The sequence below is a fragment of the Cherax quadricarinatus genome, chromosome 62 (assembly GCF_038502225.1).
Source record: "Cherax quadricarinatus isolate ZL_2023a chromosome 62, ASM3850222v1, whole genome shotgun sequence".
NCBI classification, from domain to species: Eukaryota; Metazoa; Arthropoda; class Malacostraca; order Decapoda; family Parastacidae; genus Cherax; species Cherax quadricarinatus.
Genome location: NC_091353.1, coordinates 6,470,584 through 6,491,834, shown reverse-complemented (window position 1 = coordinate 6,491,834; position 21,251 = coordinate 6,470,584). Strand labels below are relative to the sequence as shown.

The 21,251-nt window shown below is 39.6% G+C and overlaps 1 protein-coding gene across 4 annotated transcripts in view; it reads right to left on the bottom strand.

Annotated features, from left to right (window-relative positions):
* The window catches only part of mahj (LisH and WD40 domain-containing protein mahjong), a 57,169-nt gene that overhangs the window by 22,000 nt on the left and 13,918 nt on the right, over positions 1-21,251 (bottom strand). For all 4 annotated transcript variants that reach the window (XM_053774615.2, XM_070098358.1, XM_053774616.2 and 1 more), the window contains 9 exons: positions 20,154-20,283; positions 17,147-17,275; positions 14,084-14,200; positions 8,507-8,660; positions 7,106-7,254; positions 4,650-4,859; positions 3,587-3,771; positions 2,461-2,736; positions 1,282-1,486 (listed from right to left, as the gene is read on the bottom strand). In XM_053774615.2, coding sequence (XP_053630590.1) covers positions 1,282-1,486; positions 2,461-2,736; positions 3,587-3,771; positions 4,650-4,859; positions 7,106-7,254; positions 8,507-8,660; positions 14,084-14,200; positions 17,147-17,275; positions 20,154-20,283 — 1,555 coding nt within the window. The remainder of the gene's footprint in view (positions 1-1,281; positions 1,487-2,460; positions 2,737-3,586; positions 3,772-4,649; positions 4,860-7,105; positions 7,255-8,506; positions 8,661-14,083; positions 14,201-17,146; positions 17,276-20,153; positions 20,284-21,251) is intronic.

Genomic DNA, 21,251 nt, shown 5'->3' with positions numbered 1-21,251 from the left:
CAACAGATTGTCAGGTCCCAAGTACCATTCGTCTCCATTCACTCCTATCTAACACGCTCATGCACGCTTGCTGGAAGTCCAAGCCCCTCGCCCACAAAACCTCCTTTACCCCCTCTCTCCAACCCTTTCGAGGACGACCCCTACCCCGCCTTCCTTCCCCTATAGATTTATATGCTTTCCATGTCATTCTACTTTGATCCATTCTCTCTAAATGACCAAACCACCTCAACAACCCCTCTTCTGCCCTCTGAGTAATACAGTGGACCCCCGCATAACGATTACCTCCGAATGCGACCAATTATGTAAGTGTATGTAAGTGCGTTTGTACGTGTATGTTTGGGGGTCTGAAATGGACTAATCTACTTCACAATATTCCTTATGGGAACAAATTCGGTCAGTACTGGCACCTGAACATACTTCTGGAGTGAAAAAATATCGTTAACCGGGGGTCCACTGTACTTTTATTAACTCCACACCTTTTCCTAATTTCCACACTCCGAATTTTCTGCATAACATTTGCACCGCACATTGCCCTTAAACAGGACATCTCCACTGCCTCCAATCGTCTCCTCGCTGCTGCATTTACCATCCAAGCTTCACACCCATATAAGAGTGTTGGTACTACTATACTTTCATACATTCCCTTCTTTGCCTCCATAGATAACGTTTTTTGACTCCACATATACCTCATCGCACCACTCACCTTTTTTCCCTCATCAATTCTATGATTAACCTCATCCTTCATAAATCCATCCACCGACATGTCAACTCCCAAGTATCTGAAAACATTCACTTCTTCCATACTCCTCCTCCCCAATTTGATATCCAATTTTTCTTTATCTAAATCATTTGATACCCTCATCACCTTACTCTTTTCTATGTTCACTTTCAACTTTCTACCTTTACACACATTCCCAAACTCATCCACTAACCTTTGCAATTTTTCTTTAGAATCTCCCATAAGCACAGTAACTTATTTTTATAACCATAAAATCAGTGGAAAGTCGCATCTCAGTCTGCACCTCAAAGCGCACAGATCATCATCTTTCAACAAACCGGCCATATCCCACCGAAAAGTTTCTCCATTTAACTTTAGCAATGTATACAGGAGAAGGGGTTAAGTGCATAGATATCTACAAGATATAGAAATCTAGAGTTCTTCATCAAGATGTCTTTTACTTTGCAACAGTAGCAAATCTTATCTCTGCTTTCAGAACATCTGAATATGTTAAAACAGTACCACACAATGACATCTTTCCCACACAAACTTTAAACACTTACTGTGAATTCACAGCAAACAAAAATGTCATCATCATCTGTCGGTCTATAAGTCTGCATCGGTCGATATCTACTGTAGATAAACTTTCGATTATTAGAAGAGCCTTCAAGACCAGTGAATGGCACATTGTATGATCTCTTGGCATACCGCATTGTGAAGTTTGTAGGAGGCGCTCTTAGTGATTTAGGTTCTGGACATCTGTGTGGTCTGGAAAATATTAATTTAAATTAGTATGTTAGATTGCTTTTGCTATGGAAAAAGCCATACATGATACTGCTAAAGGTTATATGCCAATAATTAAAATGATACACAAATAATCCTCGCACAGGAGAGAGATCACACTCATCCTATTGACTGGTCTTCTGCTAAAACTGTCTTCCCTACTTCCAACTTTAACAGTTGCCATCTGGTTGAATCCTCCCTTATACACAACTTTCCTTGTATGAATCTTAGTCCTGGCTTCATCTCTGTAGATGCTTTCCTTTCCCACTACATTGTAAAGTGCTCCAAACTTCAGAACACCCGTGGCTTAACCTGATTCCTTTTTTTTCTTCTTCTTCTTCTTCCCCTTTCCTCTTTCTCCTTTGGGTTGTCTTTCTTCTGCCTAGGGTATTTGTTCCTTCATTATTTATTTTTCCCCCTCTGTGTTCTTGCTCCTACCCCCTGTGGGCCCCTAGCTCCCGTGCAGTGCTCCTCTTTCTTAGTATTTGACTGGCTCCACCTCCACCATACTACCTCCCCAACTACTACCTTCTACCTCCACTACTACCACTACCACCTCCTGGCCTATATATACTCCCTCCTTCTCTCCTTTTCGTTAGTGTGACTTTGTAAATGGTCCAAGTCAGACCACAACGTCGTCATTAGCTCCTCTCTTCTATGTGTGGGTTATTTGTGTACCGTTCCAGTCACGGTATTGTGCATTTTTTTTGTTATTTAATAATTAGAATGTACTGAGAAGTCACAAAAGTTTTATAATTTATCCATAATATAATTACTACTCAAGAACAAAAAGGCACAATACAGTGACTGGAACAATACACAAATAACCCAAGCATAGGAGAAAAGCTGATGACGACATTTTGGTCAGACTTGGACCATTGACTGTTTCTTTCTCCTGTGTGTGGGTTATCTGGGTATGATTACTTCTGAAGGGGCAGTGAAATATTGAGAATGCTTACTGGAAGAGGTCGAATGTTGGACAGGTAACAACCGGGTTCTTGCAGAGGGCATGCTGATTCATAAGATATTCTGTGACGATTCTGTCCAAGCTTATTGTAGGTTCACTGAGCAGCGCTGTATTCGTCACCACAGGCACTGATAGAGCAGAATTCCCTATGCTGCCTACAGTGCCTTGACTACAATTGCTACAACAGTTAGAGGACTCCATTTTGCTAAAGTGACACATGCTGCTATTGTTCGTCAAGGACACACCTCTGCTATCTCTTTTGCTAGCTCTGAAAGATGGCAAGTATTTTTGACACACCCACAACAAATATATAAAGCAAATATTCAGATAATACAGTAGTACCTTTTGTAAAGTAAAATAATTAACTTAGCTTCTGACCATACCTTTGAAGTACCTTTACCTTATCTTTAAAGTTTCCAGTCTCTCACTATTCTTGGAGCCCAGCCCATGGCCGAGTTCCAAGTAAATTCTAGTAAATTCTATGCATATACTCATATAGTAAATTCTATGCATATACTCATATAGTAAATTCTATGCATATACTCATATAGTAAATTCTATGCATATACTCATATAGTAAATTCTATGCATATACTCATATAGTAAATTCTATGCATATATTCATATACAACCAAGACTGAAGCTTCATCAAGATGTACCATAGGTGTTTTACATCATTTAACATCTACATCATGACTCATGAATGGAATGGAATGAATGTGGTTGAACCCATGGCGTGAGTGAGTCTTAAAACTGCAGGCTAGTGGAGTTTTATGCCATGGCTTCAAACCCCACCCATTCTGTGGTTAGGACAGTAATAATGGCAGAATTTCTGACAAAATGTTAGGTGAATGGACTCAGATGCAACTAATGTGAGCTGTGTCCATTTACATGCTAGGACACTTCATAAAATGAAAGTAGCAACTAGACAGTTACTAAAGAATGACAATTATTGTTTTTCAACAGGCATGTCCATCTCCTACTGAGGCAGGGTGACCCAAGAGAGAAACACATTCACCATCATTTACACATAATCACTGTCTTTGCAGAGGCACTCAGATACGACAGTTCAGATGTCACTCCAAACAGCAAGCTTCCCAAACACTTAATATATATACCTGTTAATTTTAATATGCAAGGCTCCAGGACTAGATGTATTGCTGATGGGTGATGGATTGGCCACCGGTGAAGAAGTAGTGGCAGCTGATGCAACTGCTGCTAATGAACCACTGTTAGCTGGTGAACCTTTGCACAAAGTTTGTGCAAATAAGTGACGAGTGCCTGCACCAGCAAGGAGACGGTGCTGCATCAAAATGTAACAATTTTGTTAAAGAAAACTTAAGACAACTCTCAAAATAAATAGAACATTGGAATACAAGAAGGACCCACATACATAGCATGTATTTGTGGTGTTCAATGTTTTGGTTGGCTTTCAATTGAGCCACTGTTCCACCCACCAGTGGCTATTGCAGGCACATGGAACATAATGAACAATGGCTCAATTTGAAGCAAACGAAAACATGGAACACTGAAAAGAAGTTAGTGCGTGTGCAGGGCCCTCATGTACTGCACAGATCAAACTGACCTGAGTGGACTAAAGGCACAACAGTGGGAAAATATATCACTGCAAACCAGACAGAAGTTCCTCATTATAAATTATGAATCACCTCAAGCTGTATTACCATTTTATTCATTATATTTTGTAAAAATAATACAGTAGGCATGCACATAGCAGGTAACCCTCATGCACTATTTTCATTCATTTTCTGTGGAAAGCACTAAACCCATGGGGGTCATATAGCCTCTGGGGAATGGAAGATATTCAGATTAAATCCAAAAAAGTGGAAGATAAATCCAGTTCCTTGGATCAAGAACTCCTCACCAGCAACAAGGCATCATCCTTGAGGAAAAGTCTATTTACTGTCAGTACTATAACAATGGGGTAACAGGTATATGTCATACATTGCAATTATTCAGAATAAAAGTTGCCCATAATTTTTACAGAAAAATGTGATTTCAGCAGTCTTCACGGTGAAGCCAGTGTATTTTTTTAATGATCTAAAACAAATTCTTATGGCCTTTAAACTTCTAAGGAACCTCTTTATATAACTGGGAAATTTTAATTGATTTACAGCACATAATGAAACAAGAAAGTCTTGAAAACACAAGTACGGTACTCACCGCTCTGATGGATGGCGGCGGGGTCACCATATTCCTTGTTGGTGGTCCCATAGAAGTATGTGGCACAGAGGCGGGAAGAGGAGGAAGATGGGCTGCTTGTTGAAGCGCCATTGCCACTGCTTCATAACCCTCCTGGGACAGGTGGGTCTGTATCAGCTGCAACAGCTGCCTCTTGTTGTAGTTGATTCTTGTTTGTGCTACTACATCAGCCTGTAAACAAGACATACCAATGATAATGAGTATAGAGTTTATGACTAAGAGTACAGTGGTACTCTGAATTTTGAACAGCTCCCAACTCAAACAATTATGTAAGTGTATTTTTGTAAGTTCTTTTGTGTATTTTTGGGGGGTCTGAAATGGATTAATCTAATTTACATTATCCCTTGTGGGAACACATTCGTTCAGTAACGGCACTCAAACAGCCTTCTGGAACGAATTAAGGCTGAAATTCAAGGTATTACTGTACTTGTAATGCAAAAAGATGCCTTACATGCAGAAGTTTTATATAAGGGATTACCATTAGGCCCCTGGTTGTCTTCGAGTAGTAGCTAGAAAGGCACCTAAGTCAGTACCTAACCAGCCAGGTTGTGGTTTGTACGTTGTTTACTTGAGGCCAGCAATAACACCCTGGTTGATTAGGTCCTGATCCACTACAAGGCTTGGTCACGGACTGGGCCAATGACCCCGTAAAACCACCTCCAGGTATACTCCAAATAAGAGAGGCTTAGGGGTAGCAATCTGGTTGGAATAGTAGGCTATGGGTCTTGTCTTGAAGTAGCATTTTTTTTTTTCAATACAATGGCCATCTCCCACCAAGGCAGGGTGACCAGAAAATGAAGAAAACTAAAGTTTATCTTCTTTTTGCATTTAGTAATTTATACAGGAGGAGGAGTTACTAGCACCTTGCTCCCAGCATTTTAGTCGCCTCTTATGACACACGGCTTGTGGAAGAAAGATTCTTTTCCACTTTCCCATGAAGAAGCAGCATTAGTATTAATTATCTGGGGGGGTTCAGCCCCCCTTCTTTTTCCTTCCTTGGAACTGCCCCAGACTACATATGGCAATATATTACTGCTTTAAACTTTTTTTTTTTTATTAATACATTGGACGTTTCCCACCAAGGCAGGGCGGCCCAAAAAACTTTCATCATTCACTCCATCATTGTCACTTTCCAGAAGCACGCTTACACTACAGTTATAAAACTGCAACATTAACACCCCTCCTTCAGAGTGCCGGCACTGTACTTCTCATCTCCAGGACTCAAGTCCAGTACGCCGGTTGAGTCCTGTTATATTAAGAAAAGCAGTCCAAATAAAAAGCTTTTTCTTCTTGATAATTTCATTTTTATGTGAAAAGAAATGACAAAACAGCTATTTAACAAGACAACTAATAACATTATAACATGACAAATGGCCTCATTCTAGGTAGTAGGTTGGTAGACAGCAACTGCCCAGGGAGGTACTACCGTCTTGCCAAGCGAGTGTAAAACAGAAGCCTGTAATTGTTTTACATGGTAGGATTGCTGGTGTCCATTTTTCTGTCTCATAAACATGCAAGATTTCAGGTACGTCTTACTACTTCTACTTACACTTAGGTCACACTACACATACATGTTTTTTTTTTTTTTTTTAACAAGTCGGTCGTCTCCCACTGAGGCAGGGTGACCCAAAAAAGAAAGAAAATCCCCAAAAAGAAAATACTTTCATCATCATTCAACACTTTCACCACACTCACACATTATCACTGTTTTTGCAGAGGCGCTCAGAATACAACAGTTTATAAGCATGTACGTATAAAGATACACAACATATCCCTCCAAACCGCTAATATCCCAAACCCCTCCTTTAAAGTGCAGGCATTGTACTTCCCATTTCCAGGACTCAAGTCCGACTATATGAAAATAACATACATGTACAAGCATATATATATACACCCCTCTGGGTTTTCTTCTATTTTTTTACTAGTTCTTGTTCTTGTTTATTTCCTCTTACCTCCATGGGGAAGTGGAACAGAATTCTTCCTCCGTAAGCCATGCGTGTTGTCAAGAGGCGACTAAAATGCCAGGAGCAAGGGGCTAGTAACCCTTTCTTCTGTATATATTACTAAATGTAAAAAGAGAAACTTTCGTTTTTCTTTTTGGGCCACCCTGCCTTGGTGGGATACGGCCGGTTTGTTGAGGGGGGGAAAAAAAAAAAAAAAGACCTCAGGAACTGAAATGAGCAAGGTATGAGTCATTATCAATGGTTCAGAGAACTGACAAGTTGAAGCCACTGTGTGGTGAAACATTTCCGCAATAAAGATATTCAAGTGCTGCCCATGTGTCTAGTTATGAGTTAACTACTGTATCATCTTTTCTTACAAAATGTGCAAGGCTAACTTAAAAACCACTATAAAGAACATAAGCATAACTACACAGAAGGTATAATGGTTGCTGTGTGCTGCGTTGGGAAACTCACCCTGTGTATACTTTGCATTGAGATGTCGGTGGAAGCATCACCTTCGTGCTTGGTGCGCCCAGATACAGCTTTGATCAACTCCAAGGCATGCCGCTGAAACTTAACGTGCTCCATCCGCTTGTCTTGTAGGATTGGCTCTTTCATTAGCACTGAGGAAAATATTTGTAAATATTAAGATTTTATACAAATCACATTGGCACAAAGTGGAAATTTAAACTGATAATAGCCTAGGATGAACCAATGTTTTCTAGTTTTTATTTAAAATCTGTGTGCTAGTTGCAATACTGCTGTATATAGAATAATTTTTTCCAGTGGAGCAGACAAATATGAACTTTTATTGCATTTATCTACAAATGCTTGTGTGTCTCAATGAATAACTAGTCTACTGAACACTTATCAATGCTCAATAATAACACACATGGACACACAAACTCAGAAGATTGACTGATCTGTATATTTCAACCTCCTCCTGGGATCCTCAATGTTCTTAATCAAGTGCTGATTAATATATAGTCATCTAGTTAAACAGCTAAGTGTATACAGTGGCACATTGCTTTTAAAATAGCTTTACAAGATTTTCTATTTGTGCAGGGTAACAGAGAATAGGATTTACTTGCATCTGTGCGACTGTCTAGGCTCTGAGAAGAATGACGAATATAGACACTTCTCGAATTACGATGGGGTTATATTCTGATGAACCCATTTAAGATGAAAATATTCTAAGTTGATAATTACTGTCACTCAGTAAATAAATAAGCAATTATTAAATACCAGTATTTCAATACTGGTATTTTAGTTAATTACAATAAGGAATAAAAGTTTATAGTATCAATAGATCTACAGTACTGAATGTGCGTTGCTATCATGCCATCGTAAAGTTGAAACATTGTAAGATGAACCACAGTAATGCAAGAAGCATCTGTATTAGTCTATTCACATGGGAATGCTCAACCCATCATGGGTCAAAGAGCACCTGGGAATGGGTGTCTATCAGCTCTGTGACTGAGCGCTTACAGTACTGGGCCTGCTATTTGCATGGACCACAGCTCAAGTCTTTGTTCATTCTTTTGTCTGTTCACTGACAGTCATTCAGTATGACCCATCTTGGATTTTACCTGGATTACCTGGAGAGAGTTCCGGGGGTCAACGCCCCCGCGGCCCGGTCTGTGACCAGGCCTCCTTAGGTCAGTGTCCCAGGATGTGACCCACACCAGTCGACTAACACCCAGGTACCCATTTTACTGATGGGGAACATAGACAACAGGTGGAAAGAAACACGTCCAATGTTTCTACTCTGGCTGGGAATCGAACCCAGGCCCTCACCGTGTGAAGTGAGAGCGTTAACCACCAGGCCACCAGATATGTGGGAAGGGTAGATTAATCCAGTATAACCATACTCACACTGCAACTGTCCAGCAGTGAAGATGGGTAATTTGCTCATGATCTGACGTGCTGCATCACTTCTTGACAGACCCACCAGAGCTCTACAGGAAAGCCCTCTGATGCAGTCAGCATCTGTGATGGGCATTTTCTTGTGGAGTACATTCAGCAAGTACTAAAAAGACACAAATATTGAAATTGTACAGAGTAAAAAAAAAAAAACACGATTAGGTTTTTAAATAAAATCTCTCTCCAACTGAATATTCAATATTACTAATAACTTTTTTTAACACAATGGCTGTCTCCCAACAAGGCAGAGTGACCCAAAAAAGAGGAAATGTAGTTTTTCTTTTTACATTTAGTAATTTATACAGGAAAATGGGCTAATCATGAGTATTATGAGCCCTAACTATTACAAAGTTATTGTAACACAGAGAAGCAGAATTATAAAAACTGAACAAAGCCCCAACAAATTAATTTTAATGGTATCCATAACAAGTACAACTCTTTTATTACTGAGGACTTAACATAAAACATGAACTGGAGAGCAACACTGAGATGGGCCCCCTGGCCCATGCGAGGAGGATCTTATTTATGCTCAATAATTCACCCTTAACATTTGTCTAATCTTTCTGGTTATTCACTTACATTATTATTATGTGAAAGTGCTAAACCCATAGGGATTATACAGTGCCTGTGTGGGGGGAGGGGTGTGAATGGAATGAATTCAAGCATTAATTCAGGGAACTGGAACACAGATCCAATTCCTAGATCAAGAAACCTTCGTTTAAAAGGTATTCATTTGGAGTCGTACATGACAATCTGAGTTCATTTGCTTAATCATTCTACAGCTTTCAAATGGGTGCAGATAATAGGACCTTAAGTTATCTTCAAAGATTTCTCATTCAATGGATTACTTTGTTATTCATTTATTTTACTCATGTACAGTTATATGTAGCTCTCAGCTTTTTCCTTCCCATTTTTACATACTGCTAAGAGCCTGAGAGAAGAGTGCTGCAGAGGGCCTACTGATCCATGGTAGACAGATCCTATTCACCACTATTCACTCATGTATATTCACTGCTATCCAAACTTCCACGACATTTCCCAAGGAAGACACAGCTTTAAGCATGCTAACCTATTATAAATATAGCAAGTGTTGCATATATGGTTGGCTGCTGAGCTTCCATTAAGTGATTTGTAATAGATTTTTTTGGATAAAAACAGACTAATATTTTCTCTTGAAACATTGGTTTCCCCCTCTCAGTAGGGTTGCTAAAAGCCTTGTTTATAATTAAAAAAAAAAAAAAGTCAGTTTGTCCTTTTTTATATATTTTCTTTTTATCATGTTGGCCATCTGGCTGGGTACATTTTTACATTTTTTTTTTTTAACATACTGGTCATCTCCCATTGAGGTAGGGTGACCCAAAAAAAGAAACTTTCACCATCATTCACATTATCACTGTCATGCAAGAGGCACGTAGATACAACAGTTTAGAAGTCACTCTAAACAGCAAATACCCCAAACCCCTCCTTCAGAGTGCAGGCAATGTACTCTCCACCTCCAGGACTCAAGTCCAGCTAACCAGTTTCCCTGAATCTCTTCATAAAATATTACCTTGCTCAAACTCCAACAGCTTTTTAGAAAACTCCACTTTATTATTAATAGTTTTTAACCTACTTATATGTCTTATATTAACTGAAACCTTAATGATCTATGCAATACATTACTGTGCAGTTTACAGTCCTGTACTTTCATATCCCTTCTACAGTGAATACTGTACTGTAATGCTAATACTTGCACTGAATATTACATATCTTATTAGAAAAACTATTGCTGTCTTTCTTATTATTAAAACAATATTGATGTTATGCTCTACAAACCATTTTACATGTTAGAATAATACAATCCAATATTGTTTAATTTTGTCTTGATGTTAAGATTAACACTATTCTAATCATGGGAAGCACTAAACTTCTAGGGGTCATATGGTACAGAGGAGGAGGAGGTAATAAGGTTTGCTTTGAGGAAGGTCAGCTCCAATCCCTTGGATCATGAGCCCTTCACCAGCAGGAATTTTAACTGAATGTGCAATAAATTTTTAACAGTAAATAATTATCAAACGAGTTAAAAATGTAAATTTTTTTTACATGTCAGCTATTTCACACCATGGCAAGGTGACCCCCCCCAAAAAAAAAAAAAAAAACCACTTTCATCTTACAACATCACTGTCTTGCCAAAGGTGTTCAGAGACTATAGTTCAAAAGCTGCAAACATCTCCACCCCTCCTTCAGAGTATAGATACTGTACTTTCCACCTCCAGGACCCAAATCCGTCTAACCGGTTTCCCTGAATCCCTTTGTAAATCTTACTTTTAATTTACAATTAACTTCCAGCTGTAAAAATAACTTTGCAGTACCAGTAGGAATATCTGTATAACCAAAAAGGTTAAAATATTACTATCCCATATGAGCTGTTGGAGTGTGAGCAGGGTAATATTTAGTGAAGGGATTCAGGGAAACCGGTTGTTTTATATAGCTGGACTCGAGTCCTGGAAATGGGAAGTACAATGCCTGCACTTTAAAGGAAGGGTTTGTGATATTGGCAGTTTGGAGCGATATGCTGTGTATCTTTATATGTATATACAGTGGACCCTCAACCAGCGATGGCATTGATTAACGATAAATCTGACTAGCGATTCATTTAAACGCAAAAATTTTGCCTCGACTAGCGCTTAAAAACCTGACCAGCGCTTTTCGTTCCGTACCATACGCGTCCACTTTGGCCTGAGCGCGCCTCACTTGTCCCTTTGGTGCCAGTGTTTACAAGCCAGCCAGCCACCGCGGTCGCTTCCAAACATACAACTGGAACATTTCATATTATCACAGCTTTCATATTATCACAGCCTTTTTAGTGATTGCACCTGCAAAATAAGTCACCATGGGCCCCAAGAAAGCTTCTAGTGCCAACCCTACAGCAAAAAGGGTGAGAATTACTATGGAGATGAAGAAAGAGATCATTGATAAATATGAAAGTGGAGTGCATATCTCTGAGCTGGTCAGGTTGTATAATAAACCCCAATCAACCATCGCTACTATTGTAGGCAAGAAAACGGCAATCAAGGAAGCTGTTCTTGCCAAAGGTGCAACTATGTTTTCGAAACTGAGATCGCAAGTGATAGAAGATGTTGAGAGGCTTTTATTGGTGTGGATAAACGAGAAACAGATAGCAGGAGACAGCATCTCTCAAGCGATCATATGTGAAAAGGCTAGGAAGTTGCATGACGATTTAATTAAAAATATGCCAGCAACTAGTGATGTGAGTGAATTTAAGGCCAGCAAAGGTTGGTTTGAGAGATTTAAGAAGCGTAGTGGCATTCATAGTGTGATAAGGCATGGTGAGGCTGCCAGTTAGGACCACAAAGTGGCTGAAAAATATGTGCAGGACTTCAAGGAGTACATAGACAGTGAAGGACTGAAACCTGAACAAGTGTTTAATTGTGATGAAACAGGCCTGTTTTGGAAGAAAATGCCAAGCAGGACCTACATTACTCAGGAGGAAAAGGCACTTCCAGGACATAAGCCTATGAAAGACAGGCTTACTTTGTTGATGTGTGCCAATGCTAGTGGTGATTGCAAAGTGAAGCCTTTATTGGTGTATCACTCTGAAACCCCCAGAGTGTTCAGGAAAAACAATGTCCTCAAGGCTAATTTGTGTGTGCTGTGGAGGGCAAACAGTAAGGCATGGGTCACTAGGGACTTTTTCTATGACTGGTTACACCATGCATTTGCCCCCGATGTGAAAAATTACCTAATTGAAAAGAAATTAGACCTTAAGTGCCTCCTGGTATTAGACAATGCCCCTGGTCATCCTACAGATGTGGCAGAGCGTCTTTCTAGGGACATGAGCTTCATTAAGGTGAAGTTTTTGCCTCCTAATACCACTCCTCTCCTGCAGCCCATGGACCAGCAGGTTATTTCCAACTTCAAGAAACTGTACACAAAAGCTATGTTTGAAAGGTGCTTTGTAGTGACCTCAGAAACTCAACTGACTCTAAGAGAGTTTTGGAAAGATCATTTTACCATCCTCAATTGTGTAAACATTATAGGTGAGGCTTGGGAGGAAGTGACTAAGAGGACATTGAACTCTGCTTGGAAAAAACTGTGGCCAGAATGTGTAGACAAAAGGGATTTGGAAGGGTTTGAGGCTAACCCTGAGAATCCTATGCCAGTTGAGGAATCCATTGTGGCATTGGGAAAGTCCTTGGGGTTGGAGGTTAGTGGGGAGGATGTGGAAGAGTTGGTGGTGGAGGACAGTGAAGAACTAACCACTGATGAGCTGCTAGATCATCTTGAACAGCAAGAGGGCAGACCTGAGGAAACTGCTTCGGAGGAGGGGAGAGAGAAATTGAAGAAGTTGCCTACTTCTAAGATTAAGGAAATCTGTGCAATGTGGTTTAAAGTGCAAAGCTTTATGGATGATAATCACCCTGACACAGCTACTGCAAGCCGTGTTGGCAACCTGTACACTGACAATGTTGTGAACCACTTTAGGAAAGTCATAAAGGAACAAGAGGTACAGGCCTCTATGGACAGATATGTTGTGCGACAAAAGTCCAGTGACTCTCAAGCTGGTCCTAGTGGCATTAAAAGAACAAGGGAAGTAACCCCAGAAAAAGACTTGCTGCCTCAAGTGCTAATGGAAGGGGATTCCCCTTCTAAACAGTAAGAAGATAACGCTCTCCCCTCCTCCCATCCCATCAATCATCACCAGATCTTCAATAAAGGTAAGTGTCATGTAACTGTGCATGTAATCTTCAGTTTGTGTGTATTAAAATTAATATTTCATGTGGTAAATTTTTTTTTTTCAATACTTTTGGGTGTCTTGCACGGATTAATTTGATTTCCATTATTTCTTATTCGGAAAATTAACTTGACTAACGATTATTTTGACTAACGATTAGCTCTCAGGAACGGATTAATATCGCTGGTTGAGGGTCCACTGTACTTCTAAACTGTTGTATTCTGAGCACCTCTGCAAAAACAGTGATTATATGTGAGTGAAGTGAAAGTGTTGAATGATGATGAAAGTATTTTCTTTTTGGGGATTTTCTTTCTTTTTTGGGTCACCCTGCCTCGGTAGGAGACGGCTGACTTGTTAAAAAAAAAAAAAAAACGAGCCAGTATGGGAATACAGCACGTATTATTCAATCTACCAAATTGATGACACTTGACTCATGAAATCGTAATGACACGATTGCAAACAAACCATACCCCGGCTGGGATTGAACCCGCGGTCAGAGAGTCTCAAAACTCCAGCCCGTCGCGTTAGCCACTAGACCAGCCAGCCACAATAAGATTCGTCAAACTAGGTATATTTCTACACCATAGGAAGGTTAGCACAGCCCGTGGCTAACGCGACGGGCTGGAGTTTTGAGACTCTCTGACCGCGGGTTCAATCCCAGCCGGGGTATGGTTTGATGACACTTGTATTGATGACCAACACTTTTGAGTCTGCAAAACATAGATTCAAAAGCACAAAACCACAATGGGCACTGTAATATTAATCCCTGAATAAAACTCAGCCGAGAAACTTACCATAATACCATTGCTTGTTCTTACACAATCCCAAGCTTTGTTGATAACATCTTCCCCATTGCTCTTCTTTCTATTAGGAGTTGTAGATGTACTATGTCTGCTGATACCACTCCCAGGCTAAAGAGAAATACATCAGAAATAAAGTGGTTTCCTTGAGAACACAATGATTTGCTACCACCCACACAAAAATATTAACATTTAAATATGCACAAAATAAAGAGGTAACTGCTTTATTCACAAAGAGTAACAAACCAATATAGTCATTCAGCAGAGAGAGTAAATGATAGAAAAATAGACACAAATGCAGTATAATGTGATGCTTTATTAACTTTGTTTTACTTGTCTGTACATCCAACAAATTAAACCACAACAGCTTTTACAACATAGCTGAACCTGGTTGTTTGGAAACTTCATCGTTATCAAACACAGCAACCAAACAACTTGCTCATTCTGTGCTGGTCCTTCTCAAATTCAACCTTCTCAACATTATCCACCCCACTCCTCACGTCACTATGCTCCCTATATATACTCCTTGTACTTTCTCCTCAGGTAGATCTGTTTGTGACTTGATAAAGCCCACTCTGAGGGTGGAACCTACTCAATAATGTATTACATGGCATTTGTGTCTGTTTTTCAAAATGAGAGAGATTCCTTAGTCAAACCCTGGCTGGAGCCCAGTCATTAGACACCTTATGTGCCTTGGTAATCTTTTGACTACTGCTTACATAATGAGTACGGAGCACCTACCACCCACAGGATGGTTATGAGAGACCCCACTGTTCACATAATGAGTATGGGGTGACTATTACCCCTGGAGTTATTAACCCCTTGATCCCAATATTTTAGTTGCCTTCCATGACATGCATGACTTATGGAGGAAGGATTCTTTTTCCACTTCCCCATGGATATGCAAGTGCTCCTCTGCTTTACGTTATTTTGACTTGACGATGGTGCAAAAGCAATTATACTTTCGAGATGAAACTTGAGATTATTACCAATCATGAAGACGGCAAATCCATAATTTGTATTCATTTTACTTTTCAATACTGGTATTTAGTTAGTTACAGTAATTATTTGTTTATTTACTTATTCAGTATTTAGAGTGGACCCCCAACATTTGATGGCATCGACATTCAATAAATCCGACATTCGATGCATTTTAACGCAAAAATTTCGCTTCGACATTCGATCGAAAACCCGCTATTCGATCGAAAACCCGCTATTCGATACGATTCGTACGAGACGTGTCCACGTGTGGCCTGAACTGCCCCGTGTGTGCCAGTGTTTACAAGCCAGGCAGTGTGTGTGCATCTAAGGATACATTCGGTACATTCCATATTATCACTGTTTTTGGTGCTTGTTTCTGCAAAATAAGTAACCACGGGCCCCAAGAAAGCTTCTAGCGCCAACCCTTCAAGAAAAAAGGTGCTAATGACTATTGAAATGAAGAAAGAGATAATTGCAAAGTACGAAAGTGGAGTGCGTGTGTCGGAGCTGGCCAGGTTGTATAGTAAACCCCAATCAACCATCACTACTATAGTGGCCAGGAAAAGGGCAATCAAGGAAGCTGTTCTTGCAAAAGGTGCAACTTTGTTTTCGAAACAGAGATCGCTAATGTTAGAAGATGTTGAGAGACTGTTATTGGTGTGGATAAATGAAAAACACCTAGGTAGTAGGTTGGTAGACAGCAACTGCCCAGGAAGGTACTACCGTCCTGCCAAGTGAGTGTAAAACAGAAGCCTGTAATTGTTTTACATGATGGTAGGATTGCTGGTGTCCATTTTTCTGTCTCATAAACATGCAAGATTTCAGGTACGTCTTGCTACTTCTACTTACACTTAGGTCACACTACACATACATTTTTTTTTTTTTTTCAACAAGTCGGTTGTCTCCCACCGAGGCAGGGTGACCCAAAAAAGAAAGAAAATCCCCAAAAAGAAAATACTTTCATCATCATTCAAGACTTTCACCACACTCACACATTATCACTGCTTTTGCAGAGGTGCTCAGAATACAACAGTTTAGAAGCATATACGTATAAAGATACACAACATATCCCTCCAAACTGCCAATATCCCAAACCACTCCTTTAAAGTGCAGGCATTGTACTTCCCCTCTGGGTTTTTTAATATTTTCTTACTAGTTCTTGTTCTTGTTGTTTATTTTCTCTTACCTCCATGGGGAAGTGGAACAGAATTCTTCCTCCGTAAGCCATGCGTGTTGTAGGAGGCAACTAAAATGCCGGGAGCAAGGGGCTAGTAACCTCTTCTCCTGTATATATTACTAAATGTAAAAGGAGAAACTTTCGTTTTTCCTTTTGGGCCACCCCGCCTCGGTGGGATACGGCCGGTGTGTTGAAAGAAAGAAAGAAATGAAAAACAGATAGCAGGAGATAGCATCTTTCAAGCGATCATATGTGAAAAAGCTAGGCAGTTGCACGATGATTTGGTAAAGAAATTGTCTGCAACTAGTGGTGATGCGAGTGAATTTAAGGCCAGCAAAGGTTGGTTTGAAAGATTTAAGAATCGTAGTGTCATACACAGTGTGGTAAGGCATGGTGAGGCTGCCATCAATCATCACCAGATCTTCATTAAAGGTAAGTGTCAATTATTCTATTGTTATTGTAATTATTCTATTGCATTAAACTTAATATTTCATGTGGTAAAATTTTTTTTTCATACTTTTGGGTGTCTTGCACGGATTAATTTTATTTCCATTATTTCTTATGGGGAAAATTAATTTGGCTTTCGATATTTTCGACATTCGATGAGCTCTCAGGAACGGATTAACATCAAATGTCGGGGGTCCACTGTATTTAGAAAATCATATTCGCATTTAACTTAGGATTTTTTTCAACTTATGATGCGTTTGTCAGAACATAGCCCATTGTAAGTCAAGAAGCACATGTACAGTATATACACCGTATATCAACAAATGAGAGACATGTATACAGCATCAAGTGACTTCATCAACTGGACTGATAAAGCCCCTGGTGGATGACACTTTAAACACTGCATACATATCTCTTTTATACAAGAAAGCTGAAGCAACCACATAACTTACCCGGTAAATAGGTGCACAGAGACAATTGATAAGGACATTTAAAGCTGCTTTCTGTACTTCTGGAGACGTGGTCATAGACTGAGTGTTTTCATGAATGCAAGCTACCAAGATTGCATAACCTGGAACTTCCTGAAAGTACAGTAATTCAGCACATTACATATGACTGGGATTAGATTTTACAACACACAATTTTTCATTGTCCTGTTATCAATTAGTATATACAATCAAAGTGTTGATACACTCAAGAACATGAAGAATTTAACTAAGATATGTGTGAGTGTGTTAGTTAAGAATGGAGGCAACTGGTTTTTGGGACCTGACATGCTGTTGGAGTGTGAGTAAGGTGACATTCTGTGAAGGGATTCAGGGAAACAGGAGAATCCTGGAGGTGGGAAGTACAGTGCCTGCACTCTAAAGCAGGGGCAGAGATATATGCAGTTTAGGAAGGGCATTGGAACTTTAGTGACCACGCAGCTCTGGCAAGACAGTGATAATGTGAATGATGATGGATGTTTTCACTCGGGTCACCCAGTCTTGGTGGGAGATGGACAGGAAGAAGAGGATTTGCATCAGAAGAATCCTAGGGACAAAATATTTTGCTCTAGTTCCTTCAGAAGCAATTATATATGTATTTTTAATGAACCTGGAATCTTTCAGGCAGTGTGGAGTCAATACTACAGACTTAGAAAGTTAAGAGTCTTAGCATGACCAAGAATTTGAGCTTGCTTCCTTCACACTCTCATATAGGTAATTAGAGAAATAGGAAGGTGTGGAGTATCTCCTTAATCCACTTTGATTTGTATAGTTATAGGTGAATTAATATTTAATATTCACATACAATGAAGAAGAAAAACTTTATAAAACTGGGATGCTTGAATGTGCGTGGATGTAGTGCAGATGATAAGAAACAGATGATTGCTGATGTTATGAATGAAAAGAAGTTGGATGTCCTGGCCCTAAGTGAAACAAAGCTGAAGGGGGTAGGGGAGTTTCGGTGGGGAGAAATAAATGGGATTAAATCTGGAGTATCTGAGAGAGTTAGAGCTAAGGAAGGGGTAGCAGTAATGTTGAAGGATCAGTTATGGAAGGAGAAAAGAGAATATGAATGTGTAAATTCAAGAATTATGTGGATTAAAGTAAAGGTTGGATGCGAAAAGTGGGTCATAATAAGTGTGTATGCACCTGGAGAAGAGAGGAATGTAGAGGAGAGAGATTTTGGGAGATGTTAAATAAATGTATAGGAACCTTTGAACCAAGTGAGAGAGTAATTGTGGTAGGCGACCTGAATGCTAAAGTAGGAGAAACTTTTAGAGAAGGTGTGGTAGGTAAGTTTGGGGTGCAAGGTGTAAATGATAATGGGAGCCCTTTGATTGAACTTTGTATAGAAAGGGGTTTAGTTATAGGTAATACATATTTTAAGAAAAAGAGGATAAATAAGTATACAAGATATGGTGTAGGGCAAAATGACAGTAGTTTGTTGGATTATGTATTGGTAGATAAAAGACTGTTGAGTAGACTTCAGGATGTACATGTTTATAGAGGGGCCACAGAAGTATCAGATCACTTTTTAGTTGTAGCTACACTGAGAGTAAAAGGTAGATGGGATACAAGGAGAATAGAAGCATCAGGGAAGAAAGAGGTGGAGGTTTATAAACTAAAAGAGGAGGCAGTTAGGGTAAGATATAAACAGCTATTGGAGGACAGATGGGCTAATGAGAGCATAGGCAATGGGGTCGAAGAGGTATGGAGTAGGTTTAAAAATGTAGTGTTAGTGTTCAGCAGAAGTTTGTGGTTACAGGAAAGTGGGTGCGGGAGGGAAGAGGAGCGATTGGTGGAATGATGATGTAAAGAGAGTACTAAGGGAGAAAAAGTTAGCATATGAGAAGTTTTTACAAAGTAGAAGTGATGCAAGGAGGGAAGAGTATATGGAGAAAAAGAGAGGTTAAGAGAGTGGTGAAGCAATGTAAAAAGAAAGCAAATGAGAGAGTGGGTGAGATGTTATCAACAAATTTTGTTGAAAATAAGAAAAAGTTTTGGAGTGAGATTAACAAGTTAAGGAAGCCTAGAGAACAAATGGATTTGTCAGTTAAAAATAGGAGAGGAGAGTTATTAAATGGAGAGTTAGACGTATTGGGAAGATGGAGGGAATATTTTGAGGAATTGTTAAATGTTGATGAAGATAGGGAAGCTGTGATTTCGTGTATAGGGCAAGGAGGAATAACATCTTGTAGGAGTGAGGAAGAGCCAGTTGTGAGCGTGGGGGAAGTTCGTGAGGCAGTAGGTAAAATGAAAGGGGGTAAGGCAGCCGGGATTGATGGGATAAAGATAGAAATGTTAAAAGCAGGTGAGGATATAGTTTTGGAGTGGTTGGTGCAATTATTTAATAAATGTATGGAAGAGGGTAAGGTACCTAGGGATTGGCAGAGAGCATGCATAGTTCCTTTGTATAAAGGCAAAGGGGACAAAAGAGAGTGCAAAAATTATAGGGGGATAAGTCTGTTGAGTTATAGGTAGTAGATTGGCAGACAGCAACCGCCCAGGGAGGTACTACCGTCCTGCCAAGTGAATGTAAAACGAAAGCCTGCAATTGTTTTACATGATGGTAGGATTGCTGGTGTCCAATTTTCTGTCTCATAAATATGCAAGGTTTCAGGTACGTCTTGCTACTTTGGAGATAAAACTAAGATAATTACTCAGCATGAAGGCAGCAAGTCCATAACTTGTATTTATTTACTTTTCAATACTGGTATCAAGTTACAGCAATTATTTGTTTATTTACTTATTCAGTGACAGTAGTTATTTATTTACCTATTTATTTAGCATATCATACTCATATTTGACTTGTGATATTTTCAACTTACGATGGGTTTGAATGGAACATAACACCATCATGACTCAAGACTGCAAACAAACCATACCATGGGCGGGGATAGAACCTGCGATCAGAGTCATAAAACTCCAGACCAATGCATTAGTTGAGGAGCAGCTGTATTACAGTAAATCTTACCTGAGGGTCAAGAGTCTGAAGAAGATCATCACTGGCAGGAATAGTTAGTTTATCACACAGGGCACCTTGGACGGCTGGCATCACACTGCATACATACAGTGTGTCTAATGCAAACACTGCTGTCTCCATCCTGGTAGTGATGTACAATGGTTTGTCAATGCTAACCTTATACAGCATATATTAATAATGCTTTTATTGTTTTCATCAAGAAAATTTACAAAACACAGGTTACTGTGATTGTTTGAGTGACCTGTGTCATTCAGATGGTTAAAATCTACAATACACACAACACTGAATGGGTTAGACATGTTTTCTTTCTTTTTAACACATCGGCCATCTCCCGCCGAGGCGGCAGGGTGACCCAAAAAAGAAAAAAACACTCACCATCATTCACACACAATCACTGTCTTTGCAGAGATGCCCAGATACGACAGTCTAGATGTCACTCCAAACAACAAATAACCCAAACCCCTTCTTTAAAGTGCAGACACTACTTCCTAACTCCAGGACTCAAGTCTGGCTAACCGGTTTCCCCGAATCCCTTCGCAAAATGTTACCCTGCTCACACTCCAACAGCTGGTTAAGTCCTGAAAACCATTCGTCTCCACTCACTCCTATCTAACATGCTCATACATGCTCCAACCCCCCTTTCATGCAAAACCTCCATTACCCCTCCTATATTTATAGATAAAATTACCTGCCAGAAAACAAATTTGCAGTACTAACCATTAAGATTCTTGGACAATGGTACATCAATATTGACAAACAAGAAGCTGGGAGCATAAGACCAAAAAGTTAATATCTACATATTTTTATCTTCAGTATTTACACAAAAGATTTATGGTAACAAGGGAAGGTTGATATTAACCCTTTGACTGTTTCGGTCATATATATATGTCTTATGAGGTACTGTGTTTGACATATATATACTCATAAATTCTAGCGGCTTCAAATCAAGCAGGAGAAAGCTGGTAGACCCACATGTGAGAGAATGGATCTGTGTGGTCAGTGTGCACCATATAAAAAAAATCCTGCAGCACGCGAGTGCATAATGAGAAAAAAAAATCTCAGACCGTTTTTTTTTAATTAAATTGCTGA